Consider the following 16,383-nt stretch of genomic DNA (forward strand, 5'->3'; position numbering starts at 1 on the left):
CATTAATAAATCCGAAACAATCGCAGAGACAAACATTAAAAAAAAAAAAGGCGAAATTATATGGGTAAAATTGTGGTTATGTAACATGAAAACAGTACTAGTAGTGTTGTTATTTCTTTGGGTGAACGGAGTACCAGGTTTGAATAAAAGTGAGGATAAGGCCTAGAGTTGCTGCAAGAAAGGCAATAGGGTTCCTGAAATAGGTGAGATAGGTAAGGGCTATCCAAGTGGGCAAGAACTTATGCCGATAATGCTTCTCGATTTGAAGCATGATACCACCATAGTTTCCCATGTTAGACACCAAGTCCCTGCTTAAGGTAGTGAAGAGATGGAGCACATCTTGGTCACTCCCTAATGCGTTCATCAGAACTCGTGCTGATCTCAGGGCCTTCACATCATTAGGGGTTTCTATGAGGGACTTCATGAAAGAGATATAATCACGGATCCCAGAGTCGTTATCAAAATCAGGACACATCTCATACGCTATCAAGTTCAGTGTAAAACTAGCTGTTGCGTCATCCACAACCATCTCTGGAAGTCTCAATATCGAAAAGAACCTGCCATGGGAGAAAGATACGTCTCTTGGACTACGTGTCTTGCTTAATTTCACTTCAACCCCGACCGCTTTCAACTCCATTATGTTTCTGTAGAGGGGCAACCACAAACAAATCCTATGATACAAATAAACATGTTATATATATGCTACTTGTAAACAGTTCTGAAATAACTTCATACCTATATGTCATCGAAAAGTCTTGAGTTGAAGTTTTAACATATGTGGTATGTTTTGGAGGGCTGTCATACAAGATGATAGAGCGCTTAAGATGGAGAAGATGAGTAGGTGCTTCCAACTCCATCCTCCTTTTATATCCATTTGCAGCGGCCCATTCATCGCACCTAATAAGAAACTTGTTCATGGTTTGGATCAACTCCACCTCGTTGGTTCCTCCCCCTAGCAGTTGCAGCAACGGGTACGGAAGCTGGTTCTCCAACAACAAAACATCCTGCACCACCAGAATCAGTTGCTCAACCTTAACATTCATTTCCTCTGGTCGCGAAAGGTTGGCGTGTTCCAGGATATGTAGCAGGGCACAGGCATCCACCAGCAGCGTCCAGCATATCATTTCCTCCATGCTGCTGAACAATTGGCCGGAATAGTTCCAAAACAGATGGTTGCCGGTGAATAGATCCGGCGCAAACAGCTCTTTCAGAGCTTCAAAATTTTCTGCAATCTTTCTGAACAGAAACTGCGGGCTTTGGTTGTTGGAGCTGATGAACTTTGATGCCCATATTTGCTTGTACTGTTCTCCTGCCTGCAGCTTGGGAGCACCGTAATGGATGGGACCCAAAGACACCAGCTTTGGAGTGAAATGCTTCTCATAATGCTCTTTTCCATCTCCCACAAGTTGATGAGCTACGCGTTGTATCTTAGGCTTCGAATCTACTTCTGGTCTTTCGGAGGCGATTTGGAGCTGCAAAAACCTCTCTTCAATGCTTAAGTTGGGGTTCTGAGCGATCGAGGAATTCATCAGTTTGATGTAATAATAATATCACAAACCTTTGATTTGCTTAAGCAATGAATTCATTTATGAATGTCTTTGGTGTGTTTAGTTGCATACGAATAAACATAATTTCCTCTAATGCCAAATGTGTATTGCACGCAAGGGATAAAGATCCTCGCTTTAATTGCAGTTCATCTGCCAACTCTCCATACATTTTCTTCCTTCTTTATTGCTTCTTATTTTAAATGTACTTCTAACCTAATTATATTTACATATTAAATGGTATGAAAAACTATAAAAACTTCAGAGAGAAATTTGTATTATTGAGGGTTGATGCAGGAAGTACGACATCTTATATGTCAAATAAGGAAGAAACACTGACCCACATATTCAACTACAGAATAACATAGAAAATGTGGAATATGTGTAATAAGTGAGTTGGAACGAGAACGAGACAACATTGCCTAAATGTAAAATTATCATATTTTGAATAGTTAAGTCCAATTGAGTGCATAAAATACATATATCGATCAAGGGGAGGCTTTTTGTCTGTGATTAATATATATGTATAATGCGGACAAAAGCTGGAAAAAAATAAGAAACCTTGTAAACCACACCAAATTAGTCTAAACAACAAGTGGTGGCTCTCACAATATCTATAGAAGCCACAAGCTAAAAGCCATGTTTGTACGTAGCTTTTAGTAGCAAATAAAGTGGGATAGTAGGTGGAAAAGCTTAAACTAAATGAATCTTTATTTGAACAATAAAACATGAGTAAGACTATAGAGAGAACATATTTTTCTATTAATTATCTTTAAATGTGTTAAACAATCTTTATATTTTCAGTTTTTTTTCTTTTTAAATTGGAACATCCTAAGTACTTCTTTTGTTCAATCAATTCTTTCTTGTTAATAAAAATAACATTTTACGGCACAATTTTATTTGTATTCTCTTATTATTTAAATTTTCAAAATAAATACATGATTTAAAGTTTAAAGAAATATAATTGTAAAGAAGAACTCTTATAAGTACGGTTACTAGGTAATGAATTAAGAACAGGAATTTGCTAATTCCTAAATTCACTTGAACTAATTAAAGTAGAAGGGGAGAAACTCTATATTATTGAATATAAATACTTTTTATCTATTATATATTTTCTGAATACAAAACCTCTTTATATAAGTTCCTAAACAGTAAAGAAATAATGGTTTATAATCATTAAAAACATATGACCATTAAAAACAAAAGGACGTAGAAAAACTTTTTATTATAGTTTTGTATATTTAAGTTTGTTATTTTCTAACACAGGAGGAACGGGTTGTTCGTTGCTTCGATCTTCGATCTTCCCATGCATAGGATCTGCTCTACATGTTATGCGCCGATCGGTGTCATGCAAATTACTTTGGACACCGACCGGCACTTGATTGGCTGACTGCCCTTACGGTATAGATAATATATTTAAATGATCTTACTTTTATATAATAAAAAAATACAAATTAATAAAAAATTTATAATATGACACAATAAAATACGAATACATATGTATGCAACACCAATTATAAGTGTGATGTTACATCATCATGAACAACAAATCCAACGAGTTTTATTTCATAAAGTTCTAATAAAACAAAATAACAATACATTGATAAATCCGAAACAATCCTGGAGACAAACATAAAAAGAAAAAAGGTGACTGGAAAGTAGTATATTTGTTGTTGTAACTTGAAGCAGCAGTAGTTGTTTGAAAGGGAGGAGGTAGTGTGTAGCTATTTTTAGCAGTAAATGGTTTGGATTAAAGTGAGGACGAGGCCCAGAAGTGCAGCAAGAAAGGCAATGATGGACCATGGGTTGCTGAAATAGGTGTTATAGCCAAGAGCTATCCAAGTGGGCAAAGATTTATGAGAGTAATGCTTCTCAATTTGAAACATGACATGAGCATACTTCTCCATGTTAGGCACCAAGTTACTACTTATGGTAGTGAAGAGGTTGAGCACATCTTGGTCACTCCCTAGATTGTTAACAAGAATTCGTGCTGATCTCAGTGCCTTCACATCATCAGGGGTCTCTATGAGGGACTTCAAGAAGGATATATGATCACAAAACCCGTAATTCGCAAAATCAGGACACATCTCATATGCTATCACGTTCAGTGTAGAAGTAGCTGTTGTCTCATCCATAATCATCACTGGAAGTCTCAATTTCGAACGGAACCTTCCACGGGAGAAAGATATGTCACTTAGCCTATTCGTCCTGCTTGATTTTAGCTCCACCCCTGCCGCTTTCAGTTCCGTTATGTTTCTGTAAAGGGACACTCAGATTTCTTAGTAATAACCTTTTTAATAATTATACTACGATAATGTCTGAGTAGCGTAGTTTGACGTGGTTTTACCTTGACCGAGATGGATCTCGGTAGGGACCATTCAAATTGAAATAAGGTTCAACCTTGATCAAGAAGGGTGTCCACAGAAAAGGGACCATTCAAAATGAGTGTTGTGAAATAAATAAACTCCGTACCTGTATGTCATCACAAAGCCCTCAGTTGCACTATAATATTCTGTCTTTACTGGACGGACGAGTCCAGTTTCAAAATATTTGGTATCTTTTGGAGGGCTGTCATACAAGACGAGAGAGAGTTGAAGATGGAGAAGATGAGTAGGTTCTTCGAATTCCATCCTCTCTTTATACCCATTTGCAGCGGCCCATTCATCGCACCTGAGAAATTTTTTCATGGTTTCCATCAACTCTCCGTCGTTGCTTCCTCTCCATAGCAGTTTGAGCAATGGGTACGGAAGCTGGTTCTCCAACAACAGAACATCCTGCACCACCAGCATCAGTTGCTCAACCCTAACATTCATTTTCTTTTCCCACTGTTGGGCGTATTCCAGGATTCGTAGCAGGGCACAGCCATCCACCAACAGCGTCCAGCTTATCATTTCCTCCATGCTGCTGAACCCTTGCTCGGAATACTTCAAAAACAGATGGTTTCCGGTGAAAAGATCCGGCGCAAACAGCTCTTTCAGAGCTTCAACGTTTTCTGCGATCTTTCCGAACAGAAACTGCGAGGTTTGGTCGGTGGATCTGAAGAACATTGCTGCCCACATTTGCTTGTACTGCTCTCCTAGCTGCAGTTCGGGAGCACCGTAGTGGATGGGACCCAAAGACATGAGCTTCGGCGTGAAGTGTTTCTCATAATGCATTGTTCCATCTCCCACAAGATGACGTGGTACGCGTTGTATCTTAGCCTTCAAACCTGCTTCTGATCTATCAGAAGTGTTTTGGAGTCGCGCCAACCTCTCTTCAATTCTTACTTTTTTTGAGTTCTCAGCCATTGAGGGATTGATCAGTGTGATGTAATAATATTACAAAGCTTTGATTTGCTAAGCAATGAATTCATATATAAGTGTCTTTACTGTGTTTAGTTGCATAGGAATAAGCTTAATTTCCAGTAATACCAAAAGTATATTGCACGCAAGGGATAAAGATTCTCACTTTAATTGCTGTTATCTGCCAACTCTCCTTACATTTTCTTCGTTCTTTATTGCTTCTTATTCTTAATGCACTTCTAACCTAATTATATTAACATATGACATGTGTTTTTTTGGTAAAACAATTTGTTTGAGTTTCATGTTGTGTAATTATTATTTTTTTTAATAGATCAAGATAGTTTATTAACTCCGACCAGATATAAGATTGGACTAAGCCAGAAATATTACAGCTTGAGAGAAAAAAGGAAGAAAAAAAAAACAGCTTACATCTTTGGATGAATACTGCACCTATTTTCAGCTGCTTGTCCTATTAAATAGTTTCCAACTTTCAGATTTTCATACCTCAAAAGTGCAACCCAAGTATATCATAGTTCAAGGCAATAACTGAATGAGAAATAAGAAATATAATTCACATGTACGCCGATGAATCTATGTATTAGACAAAAATAAACAGCAAGAAATTTGGAAATCCTTTAGAATACTAGTTTTATTCCACGATAAAAACTCACAATACAATGTCATTTAGAAATTATGCAGAGTTTGGGAGATGTACAACATTCCACAAACTACCTATTGGTCTCTCACACTTCACTGCATTATTTTCTCATTTGTGTTATGTTCCGTTTTGCAAGACTAATTAATTAAGTAATAAAAGATATCACATTTCAGCAACCAAATTTTCCTTTTGAGCTCGAGATTCAGCAAGGCTTCCATTAGTCCACTTCTTCAGCATCTCTAATGCAGCCTTGGGCTGGTCCATTGGAACCATGTGACCCGCATCATGGACCTGTTTTAGTTACAGAAAATTTTGAACTGAATAAACATTTTCACTGACCACGCGCAAAGTCGAAAAGGAATTTGATAAATAAATGGAGTGTGTATTTCTGGGGAGTATTAACTTGTTAAGTTTGGTGTTAGCACTGCACAAGCACGAATTTAAATTTGAACATAGCAGAAAAGAGTTCGATTAGCCCGCCGCACACAATGGCTATTCATTCATTAGTGTAAACCAATCGCTCTTAATTTCAACATGTCCGAATTATTAACATTGAAAGCACAGCACTAGTTATCTTTTCAACCTTTATCACCTTTGATTTGTGTATAAAGTTAAAATTGGGGTAAATTGCACAGCTAGTATAGTATATCATAAAAGTTTTGGGGTATCTCACACACAATGCAATGTTCAAGAAGGTAATTTATAATTTCCTGCTAATGTAGAATATGGTCTATTCAAGATGGTATTGATTGATAGTTTTCATAGTGCAAGTGTTAATAAGTTTATGTGGGTGAAGAGAGAAAAGAAGACCTTAAGGAAACTCAGAGGTCCATAGCTCTTCAATAATCCAGCTTCTGACCCATCAACAACGAAAGGAACTTCAAGTGAGCTTGTAAATTCTTTCTTACCAGACCATTCCAGGGCGTGAACCCATCTTGAATTACCTACTCATTGCCAAAAAAAGGTCCATCAATTCATTCATTGCAAGGTTATAATAAATAAGAATATTTAATTTCTCAACAGATCTTAAAATTTATTGCAAGGTGTCCATCATTCATTGCAAAGTCCATCAGTTCTTCGTCAAGCAAAGAGTAAATACGTACCAAGCCAGTTGCAGATTAGATCATATTCCCCGGCATAAATAAGTAAATTGATTCCATCCTCAAGAAGGGCAGGAATACCAACTTCAAGATTCCTCATCCAGTCCACCAACATGGCCATATAAACTTCAGTGCTACAAGAAACAAAATTAATTTTCCCAACCCCTAGTGAGTCCCGAACAGATTTTTGGTTCAGGAACTTCTCCACGTTTGAAAAATCATAGCAAAGGCTCCCCTCGCACTTTTTTCTGATATCATAGTACTGCAGCATAAGTATATTTAGTTGCTGGTAACAGTGATGAATATACCGATGCATTGCTTCAAGATCCAACGGACCATAAGTATAAGCATATGTTTCTTTCTGATATGTTAGTAGCATAAATGGCTTTTTTTTAACATATTTCATGAAATTCCTCAACTAAGAAACAATTAAGGTGTTTATACAAAAGATCTTTTGCTTGGAAAATGGTTAATTATCTGCTTGCTTACTTGTAGAGAGGGGAATAAATCAATTTAACTAAACGTGAAAAAGTCAGCTGTCAACCACGCCAGAAAAGTTTGTTTACTCACATTTGTGTCTCCGGCATGTAACATAATGTTACTGAATATGAGATTGCAAGCTACGTATGCAGCCACGCAGGAAGTTTTTCCATTAGTGCCTGAAAGGATAAAAACAAATATTATGGAGTTAACAGGCAAACCAGAAGGCTCCAAACAAGGGAAAGCACTGGTTTTCAGTGAAAATCAGGCAGTGATCTTGACTTTTACTTCCTGTGAGAATGATCACTTGATCAGGACAATAAGTACCTTACATGATCGCTAGAAATCAACAAACTTGTAATCTTACTATACACTTCCATTCCTAGAGTTGTCCGTGGATTTCATAAGATTTCCAAATAATTCAGAAATAGCAAATTGTTAGTAAAATTTACGATAATTATACATTAAAAAAATAATAGTTTGTGTACAAGGAATACACACATGTGTATATGTATATGGGGTTTGATGCATAATATAGAAAATAGTCGGAAAAAAATGGGACTTTCTAACTGACAGAACGCCCAATTTATATATTGAAGAACTATATTAGATATTTTTGATAAAAAAAAATACTGTTTCTACTTTCTACCAATAATTATCGTAACTGCCCCAAACTCTCAGCTCCTATCATTACCCCGCTGAAAAATCAGCCGTAATAAGGTTCTTCTATTCCATTCAATAGAAATGTTGTCAACTCCTCACTCCCAGGTCTTGTAGTCTTGATCGAGGAAATATACTTCCCCACCAAAATCACTACAATTTACACACTATTAAAGGTTTAGTTTGTCTACTAAACGTTATCATTGGATATAAATCTAGGTCAAGCAGATGTCAAGAGCGACAGGCCAACTCATGAGCGAACGTTAATTGGAACGTTTACAAAACAAAGTGATATTTTGTCCATTATTTCAAATATTATGGTTTAAAATACTGGAAATGATTTGTAGGAGCTTAAAAAATCAATCCAACAAATTCAAGCACTCGGTAGCTGGACTCTTCAACCCATCATAGCTCTCATTACACACATTCCAACGTGACAAGAAATGTAACATCTGTAAAAAGGTAAAAAGCCAAAATGTAAATTATTACCACATAGTTTTATAGCCAATTCACAGGCTGGAACCAGTACTTTGTTAAGGCGGTTTCGTGTAGCCTTCTTAATGATTCCCATTTCCAATGCATAATCTGGGTAAGCTTTATACTGAATTGCAGGGTTAGTAAGTCCATTACCAATGGCAAATCCCTGTTCAAACAATAATACTAAGATAAGAAATTATTCTTTCCTTCAATGAAATTCTGTCACTGAAAGTTAAATTGGTTTATCACGTGATGTTACAAACCTTCAGGTTTATATGAATTCCTTCTTTAGCTTTGTTGCCCCGATGGATCCGTGATGCAAAAGCAGGAATGTAGTGTCCAGCATATGATTCACCTGTAATAAAGAAGTCATTTTTTGCATATTGAGGATGCTCCGCGAAGAAGGCCTGAGGGAAAAAGAAATTAACTGTTAAGACGGTCTTTTAATCTAAAATTAGTTTTACTATGCTATACATATATATCACTCTTACTTCCATGCCATGCTCTACATATACACACACGTGTGTTTCAGAAGGTGGCTGGGATTGAGATCAACAACAGAAATAAATGAAGCTTACATGGTTAATCTTTGTTGTGAATTCATCAAGAAAGACAAGGATTGGCCCAAAATTCTTGCAGCTAGAGTTCTTTTAAAAAAGGTTTAATTACTCGGATGGTATCCATTTTGGTAGGAGTGTGTCAATTTGGTACCCACGCGAAAAAAATTGTCAATTGCGTCTCCACTTTTGAAAAGGTAACTCAATTAGGTCCCTTTCAAGAAAAAATAATTAAAGCCTTTAACGGCAAGCCACGTGTCACTCTCTGGTTTTTTTTATTTTTTTATTTTTTTTTTGCAAAATTTTTTTATTGTCACGTGTCAAGTCTCTATTGTGACATGTGGCAGTGTCAGTGCCACGTGGTAGGATAATGCCACGTGTGGCAATTTTCATTATATTGATTTCAATTTATTATCCATATATACCTCATTGTTTCAATTTAGTCTCCATTTTTGTGTCTATGGTTCAATTTTGTCCCAATTTGTTTTAATAATTGAAGTACATTTTCTAATTCACTTTTACATAAGATTAAAAGTAATTAATTACAAATATTTTTACAACATTAAGTGTTGATATTTACATTAAAATTTAGTGGTAAAAAAAATGTTATACTAATAGAACAATATAGTCATCCACTTTTTTTTTTCAAAATAAAGCAATATTGTCTATCTCCAATTCAAGACCAAATCTATTATTTTTATACATGTTATACTAATATTTTTTTTATTAAAAATGACATTTTAGCATATTACGTTATTGTATATTATTATCTCATATCTTGTCAATGTATTCTTTGACCACTAAATTTTAATATAAATATAATTACTTAATTTTGTAAAAATATTTATACTTAATTAGTTTTAATCTTATAAAAAAACGAATCAAAAAATATACTTCATTTATTAAAAAAAATTGGGACAAAATTGAACCACAAACACAAAAGTGGGGATTAAATTGAAACAATGAGATATATATGGTTACTAAATTGAAATCAGTACAATGACATTTGTCACACATAGCATTATCCTATCACGTGGCACTGACATTGCCACGTGGCACTGACATTGCCACGTGTCACAACAGGGACTTAGCACGTGGCAACAAAATTTTTTTGCAAAAAAACAATTAAAAAAATTAAAAAAACCAGAGAGTGACACATTGCGTGACCTTAACGGCGTTAATTATTTTTTTCTGAAAGGGACTTAATTGAGACACTTTTGCAAAAGTGGGGACAATTGACACTTTTTTTTTTCGGAAGTGCCAAATTGATACACTCCTACCAAAGTGGGTAACATCCGAATAATTAAACCTTTAAAAAATGATTCTATGGTAACTTTTTGTTATTTATTCTATATGGGAAAGTATAAAGAAAATTTATTCTCAAATAAGGAAAACAAAGTTAGGCAACTTGATAATGACGGATTGATTAATTTTTGGTCTGACCCATGGTTCACAGATTCTCTTGGGACCATGATGAGTATTGACAGAAGTGTACATAGTATTGACAGAAGTATACATAGCAACTAATATTCCTATTCAGCAGCAAACACATGTACCTGAATAAAGTCATACAGGTCATTGCTGACACCATCTTCATTATGACGAATGTCGCGCAAATCAGTACTGTAGCTAAAGCCAGTTCCAGTTGGTTGGTCAACATACAAAAGGTTTGATGCCTACAAGATTACCAACAAACATCATGTCAGAAAAAACTGTTTCTAATATTGTTCTTAGAGGAGCCATTGCTCATAAATCGAATACAAAGGCATAATAACTGAAACTCTTAATTTATGATGGTATAACCCATTCATACAATTCACGATCAATGATCATGTACACTAAATATAAAATATACAATCAGATCAGACCTTAAATATGGAATGCAATTAAATCTCCTAATTATGTAATTAAAATTGTACAGGGAAATATTGCCTGCAGCATAAATCATTGGATTCTGACACTTTACTTCCCATAAATAATTTTCACATGAAACGTACCTTGCAGAAGCAGTTTAAGGTTATGACAACTAGGTATCTTGTTTACTTTTATCCTCAAGACATTAGCATTGAAGACAACTCTCCACGTGAAAACATATTGAAACACCATATTTTCTTGTACATATAAATTTAATAAAAAAACATAAGCAAATTAAATTGGTTTGGTTCAGTATGACAGTTGAATCCTGTCTTATGCCTGTTTTTCAAGAAGATGTGAAGCCTCTTAAGAGATCATATTGTACAAAAATAAAACCTTAACAATTGGTCAGTAGTCACTTCAAACAAAGAGCCCCAATTATGACCACTAACATGACACCAAATAACAACATACCAATGAGTGATTTCAATAACAAACTTGATGTTTTTTGATCAAGTGATATCATTGTTTCTTAATGACAATTCTATTATAATAATGATTCACTATTTTAATAAAACATAGTAGATCAGTTCAAAATGTTTTAAAACATTATATCACGGTTGTTATTTTGGCTCTAAATCATGATTGCCTAGCGAAGAACACAAAAGTTCGTTTACAAGAAAACATCTAGAAGTGTTAATTTTAGTTAGACCGTCTATTGTCTCCCACCTGTATTAGATGATGTTTTGCCTTAACAGCTTTATGCTATCCCTAAGTTCTACATACATAGACATGTTATACTCTTCGGATTACACGGTGTTGATAGCTACTCTATGTATGTATAGAACCTTTTGTTATGATACACTTGCTTCCTTTCACTCTTGTTCTTGTGTTTTCTTGTATTGTTGAGCAAACCTAACAATTGGTGACATCTGTGAGGAACTAGATGAAGAAAGTTAAGAATAGCAAGGTTTGAAGACATGGCCACCAAGTGTGACATTGTTTTGTGAGAACGACTTCAAATTATGGAGGAAAAAGATGGAAGCTATCTTGATAAAGCAAGGATGCGTTGATGCAATAAAGGGGATGTACATCAAGTCCACACACAAAAATTTGATTGTAAAAGTCATTCTATGAACTCTTAATTTACCTTTAGTGGGTCTCCAGTTCACGCCACTTTCAAGACCTTGTCATTTTTACTCTAATGGAAGACTCTTATAAGACTCACAAATTAATTAATGTATTCTTTGGTTGTGCAGCATACTCCAACAGGAAGGTTTTAAACTTGTAACACATGCAATGGAGATGGCCTAAGGTGTGGGCAGCTGTCCCTCAAGAAGCAATATGAATTCATTCAAAATTAGGTTTAGATTGTTTCCAACACACACACACACACATAAAATTTATAAAATGAATGTCAAATACCTTGTCCCAACCATACTCGTTCCAAACAAGAGACAAGTCATCAGCAACTTTGAAAGGGCCATTTTCATAAAACAAAGCCAATTCACTGCTACACCCAGGTCCCCCTGTCAACCAAATAACGACAGGATCCTCCTTCCTGTTGCGTGATTCAAAGAAGAAGTAGAACATCCTGCAGAACGAACCAAATGTAAGAAACAACTGACTTAAATATACTAGTCATTGAAATCTACAATTTACAACACTACTACAGCTCATGAAACAACTGAATAATATCACACAATAAAATTTTAAATGTACAAGGTTACGAAATCTACAATTTACCAAACTCGTGCAATTATAATTGTCCCAAAGTTCAAGACTTTATATATAACTTTTGCAATTTAATATACAATTTGACCATAAAAGTAGCAAAATGTGTTGCTTTGACCCTAGTAAGTGCACGTTTATAGATAATGATCTTCAAAAGTGTCAGCATGGTCCAAAGTTTACCCAGACAAGTTTTCAACTTGCTAAGAATTTCATAAGTCAACAAAGTGACTTGCGTAGACAAAAACTCTCACGGAACAAACCAACACAAGTTAGCACTAGAGAGGACTAAATTGCACATTAATTTACAATTTATAGTGAAGACAATGCTATTTAATATTAAGAAAACGATTCTTTTAAATAAATAATACACATCTTTTAAAATCTTAATACTATCTTTGTCTATATCATTTAAATTTTATCTAAACTATTCACACACATCTCTTTGGTAATTTTTCTTTCCTACTAATGAAATATAAGTTAATATACAATCTAATCACTTAAATTAACGAGTAAAGCACGTAACAGGTCCCTACAAATTGAAGGCGCTAGTCGACTGGTCTTTGAATTTTCTCTCTTTGCCTTTTAGTCCCTAAATAATATTTCCTTTAGGGAAATTAGTCCTTTTGTCGGCGAGTCTAATAAACAAAGTCCAAATTAGCAGTCAAGTGTCATGCTGACACTTTTCTACTCGTAGTTAGCATTCAAGTCCCTAAATCAAATGATAATTAATAAGCAATTTATTCCATGATACTATATGTCATTGATAAAATTCAGTTTGTTATACACATGATCACGCATGTCCTTCTACAATAAAGTGAGAAACCACCTCCAATTGTCCTTGTTCTCTAAATCCACAATTGGAGTAAAATGATCGGCAGTTATGTGGGAAAACATGGATGAGGTCTACATTGAGTGCTAAAGGACTTGTTTGGTTTGTATAAAAAGTATCATAAGGTTTAGGACATGTACTTTGTCATGACAAGGAGGGGCATGGAGGATGGTCTACACTTCATTGTGGATGATGCTAACATTATTTTGTTGTTGAATTGTCTTGCGATTAATGTTTACTTTGATCATAGAGGCGATCAAGAAGAAAACAATGAGGAACAAGATGTTGAAGAAGAGAACAAAATGATGAGGAAAAAGAAGTTGTTAAAGTAAATGGCAAGGAACAAGCAGCTTATTAAAGAAGAAAGTAGCAAGGAACAAGAAGTTGATGAGAAAGAACCTGGTAGAGAACAAGATAATGAGGAATAAGAGATTGAGTAGTTTTATGATGAAGGTATGGACATTGATGGGGAAGAAGGTGGTGGTGACGACTCATTCTTATGAATCAACTGAGGACAGTCTATTCATGTCACCACCTCCTATGTGAGACACCAAGATATTTAGAGCTATGAGAGAAGGGAGAGAATAAGGATAACTGTGTGGAGCAATATGAAGATGTAGTTGATTATGCTCATGCAGTGTTAAGAAGCAATCTAGATCAACTTGTGAGATAGACTACACATCCACACTAGGATTTATGCCTTGGTTTGAAAGTTTCAATGTTTGTCCAAATTCTTGCAAAGAAGGGTTCAAGAGAGGTTGTGGACTCTTTATTGGTCTAGATGAATGTTTCCTCAAGGGTTACTTTGGTGGCAAATCGTTGTTTGTTTTGGGACATGATGCTAGGAACCACAATTTTGTGATTCTTTATGCTATTGTGGATGTAGAGAACAAGGACAATTGAAATTAGTTTTTGACTTTGTTGAAAGAAGACTGGGGAGACTATATGCATAACAAACATGGAATTTTATCTATGACATGCAAAAGATACATGCAATATGGTTGACTAAATTTATCTTTTATCATTTTATTTATGGACTTTGATGTCAACTAGGAGTAAGAAAAGTGTCAGCATAACATTAATAACAAGTTCGTTTTGCTAACCATGGTATCGTATTGGTATGTCGAACGAGTGCCCAAGGTAGTTTCCTATTCCAACATGGTTTATTTCAAACATCACCATGATTCAAACCTTAGACCACTTGATTTAGAGACATAAGATGCTAACACGTGTACTAACCAATGTTGGTATTAGATTGATAATCTTTTTACACTGGAGAGGATCCATCATTATAGACGTGGATTCAATGCAACAGAAATTGTCGCTATTAGGGATCAAATTATATATTATCTCTATAAATACTTTCTTTTTTGTTTGTTTTCCTGAAATTTTATATAGTTTTTGAAAACAAAGTGTTAAAAAATGTCTTAAATTAAGTTAAGGAAAGAATTAATGCATCCAAGAAATATTTTGAAACACTTGAAAATTAAATTATAAAATAACTTCTCTGTCCTCTTAACCAGTACTCAACCTGCACTCGTGTTTAAAAAATAAAAATGAGTTTTTTAAGGCTAATATTTAGTGTGAATAAATAAAGGTATTTCCATTAAGCAAATAAATAAAGTCATTTCAAGTTTAAATCTGAATTAAACTATCCCATAAACTCTAAACAAGCAAGAAAAGTCAAATTAATTTAATGGCGGGACCCTTCATTGTTAGTGCAACAAATTATAAAGAGAATACGGCCGTCCCCATTGCGTTAAGAAGCTAAGTTGCATGCACAAACTAACATTTTCGCTATCTTCTAAGAAAAAAATTAAGAGAATACTTATTTGAAGTTATCTTAAATACGGAGAGTAAAAAAATATGTAAATATGTTTTAATTTTTCCACTCTCACCTAATCACGAAGTGAAAATTAATTCAAAAAACTTAAATAAATATTATCATCTAATCACGCATTGTCATATATATGATAAATTTGTCAGTTTATTTCAATAAATTTTTTAAATATCATGCCTAAATTAATTAACTGATAATGCAAAAATATTGAGTGATGATTTTGTTGTAGTTTGTGTATTCCAAAAGACAGATGTTTCCCATTGTCTAGTTCACTCTATATATCATGACACTCTTTTTACTTTAAAATGGGGAGCATAAGTTATGGGAGCTAGCACTAAGGAAGTTTAGGCATCAAATTGGATCTCCTTTGAACTTTCTTTTGTTTTCCTCCTAGTTTTAGTTGTATGACCCTCATAGTTAGTATGCATTAGTTGAGAGTGTAAAATTCATTGACGCCATCAATTATTTCTCAGATTTTATGAAACTAAACAAACTGTTCCTGTTTTCATCATACTATTATTATCATACTATTATTACATCATATAGCGCAATATAATATTTTTCAAACAACTAAGCAAATTAGTGTAATACATAAAAAATATCACATAATATTTTTAAACAATCAAGGAAGGAAGGTTAGTTTATGAGTAAGAAGGCTAGAAAATTTATGTAATAGGAAAGTTGTGATTAATGCAATTTACTCTTCAAGTTACATTAAAATTAAACTCTATTTTTATTTACTAAAATTGATGAGTGCATAATTAAAAAAATAGTTGCTAAAATCCCTTAGCAGTCAATTTCATCAGTTGAATCAAAATTAGAACCATGCTACTTTCATTTACAAGCATTTCCGAGTAACGGCAAATATGGCAGAAGTGTATAACTTAAAACGAGTAAAAGACAAAACGAAATTAGGGTTTAATTAAGAGTAAGACAAACTCAGAAACTAAGTTAAACATAAAATGGAGTTCACGAGAGGCGCACCTAGCAGCATGTGAATGTTCAATGGGGTAATAACCAGCATGGTGACCCAAATCCTCAACCGAAGGCTCGGAATCCGAAGCTACCAGGTTCGGGAACCTGAGGCGCTTCTCGACGATCTTGCGCGGTTGGAGCGAGGAATTAGCAACGGGAACGACGTTGACGGCATCGTCGGGGAACAGATTGAGGTCACTGATGAGCCTCTTCGCGAGCAGCGCTGCCTCATCGGATGCAGATGCATGAGTTGATGGAGAAAAGAAGAGAAGAAGAAGAACAAGAGTGCAGAGAGAGATTATAGAAGAATGTCCCATTTTTCTGAAGCTGCTCAACTGAAAGAACTGTGTTATGTTATTTGAATCATCGCTTGATCGTTTGACTTTTGAAAATA

General features: G+C 34.8%; 3 protein-coding genes across 3 annotated transcripts; all 3 read right to left on the reverse strand.

Annotated features, from left to right (window-relative positions):
- Positions 1–1,564, reverse strand: LOC114192673 (UPF0481 protein At3g47200-like). Its single transcript, XM_028082451.1, has 2 exons — positions 736–1,564; positions 1–644 (listed from the first exon to the last, which is right to left on the reverse strand). The coding sequence occupies exons 1-2, from the start codon at positions 1,527–1,529 to the stop codon at positions 110–112; spliced, it is 1,329 nt and encodes a 442-aa protein (XP_027938252.1). The 5' UTR covers positions 1,530–1,564; the 3' UTR covers positions 1–109.
- A 1,475-nt stretch (positions 1,565–3,039) lies between these two features.
- Positions 3,040–5,209, reverse strand: LOC114192544. The gene is made up of 2 exons (XM_028082296.1): positions 4,017–5,209; positions 3,040–3,800 (listed from the first exon to the last, which is right to left on the reverse strand). The coding sequence occupies exons 1-2, from the start codon at positions 4,829–4,831 to the stop codon at positions 3,275–3,277; spliced, it is 1,341 nt and encodes a 446-aa protein (XP_027938097.1). The 5' UTR covers positions 4,832–5,209; the 3' UTR covers positions 3,040–3,274.
- Positions 5,210–5,448: 239 nt separating this feature from the next.
- Positions 5,449–16,341, reverse strand: LOC114192543 (serine carboxypeptidase-like). Its single transcript, XM_028082295.1, has 9 exons — positions 15,999–16,341; positions 12,037–12,205; positions 10,314–10,433; positions 8,464–8,607; positions 8,213–8,366; positions 7,154–7,242; positions 6,587–6,845; positions 6,294–6,427; positions 5,449–5,774 (listed from the first exon to the last, which is right to left on the reverse strand). Exons 1-9 carry the CDS (start codon positions 16,304–16,306, stop codon positions 5,646–5,648), a joined length of 1,506 nt encoding a protein of 501 aa, XP_027938096.1. The 5' UTR covers positions 16,307–16,341; the 3' UTR covers positions 5,449–5,645.
- Between the last annotated feature and the right edge of the window lie 42 nt (positions 16,342–16,383).

This window comes from Vigna unguiculata, chromosome 7, assembly GCF_004118075.2.
Source record: "Vigna unguiculata cultivar IT97K-499-35 chromosome 7, ASM411807v1, whole genome shotgun sequence".
Lineage (NCBI taxonomy): Eukaryota > Viridiplantae > Streptophyta > Magnoliopsida > Fabales > Fabaceae > Vigna > Vigna unguiculata.

Coding starts and splice junctions, on each gene's coding strand:
- LOC114192673 (XM_028082451.1), bottom strand. CDS start 1,529: ATGAATTCCTCGATCGCTCAGAACCCCAACTTAAGCATTGAAGAGAGG. Junction 645..735: donor GACTTTTCGATGACATATAG/GTATGAAGTTAT, acceptor GCCCCTCTACAG/AAACATAATGGAGTTGAAAG.
- LOC114192544 (XM_028082296.1), bottom strand. CDS start 4,831: ATGGCTGAGAACTCAAAAAAAGTAAGAATTGAAGAGAGGTTGGCGCGA. Junction 3,801..4,016: donor GGCTTTGTGATGACATACAG/GTACGGAGTTTA, acceptor GTCCCTTTACAG/AAACATAACGGAACTGAAAG.
- LOC114192543 (XM_028082295.1), bottom strand. CDS start 16,306: ATGGGACATTCTTCTATAATCTCTCTCTGCACTCTTGTTCTTCTTCTT. Junction 8,608..10,313: donor ACCTGTATGACTTTATTCAG/GTACATGTGTTT, acceptor TTTTTCCCTCAG/GCCTTCTTCGCGGAGCATCC. Junction 6,428..6,586: donor TCTAATCTGCAACTGGCTTG/GTACGTATTTAC, acceptor GGCAATGAGTAG/GTAATTCAAGATGGGTTCAC.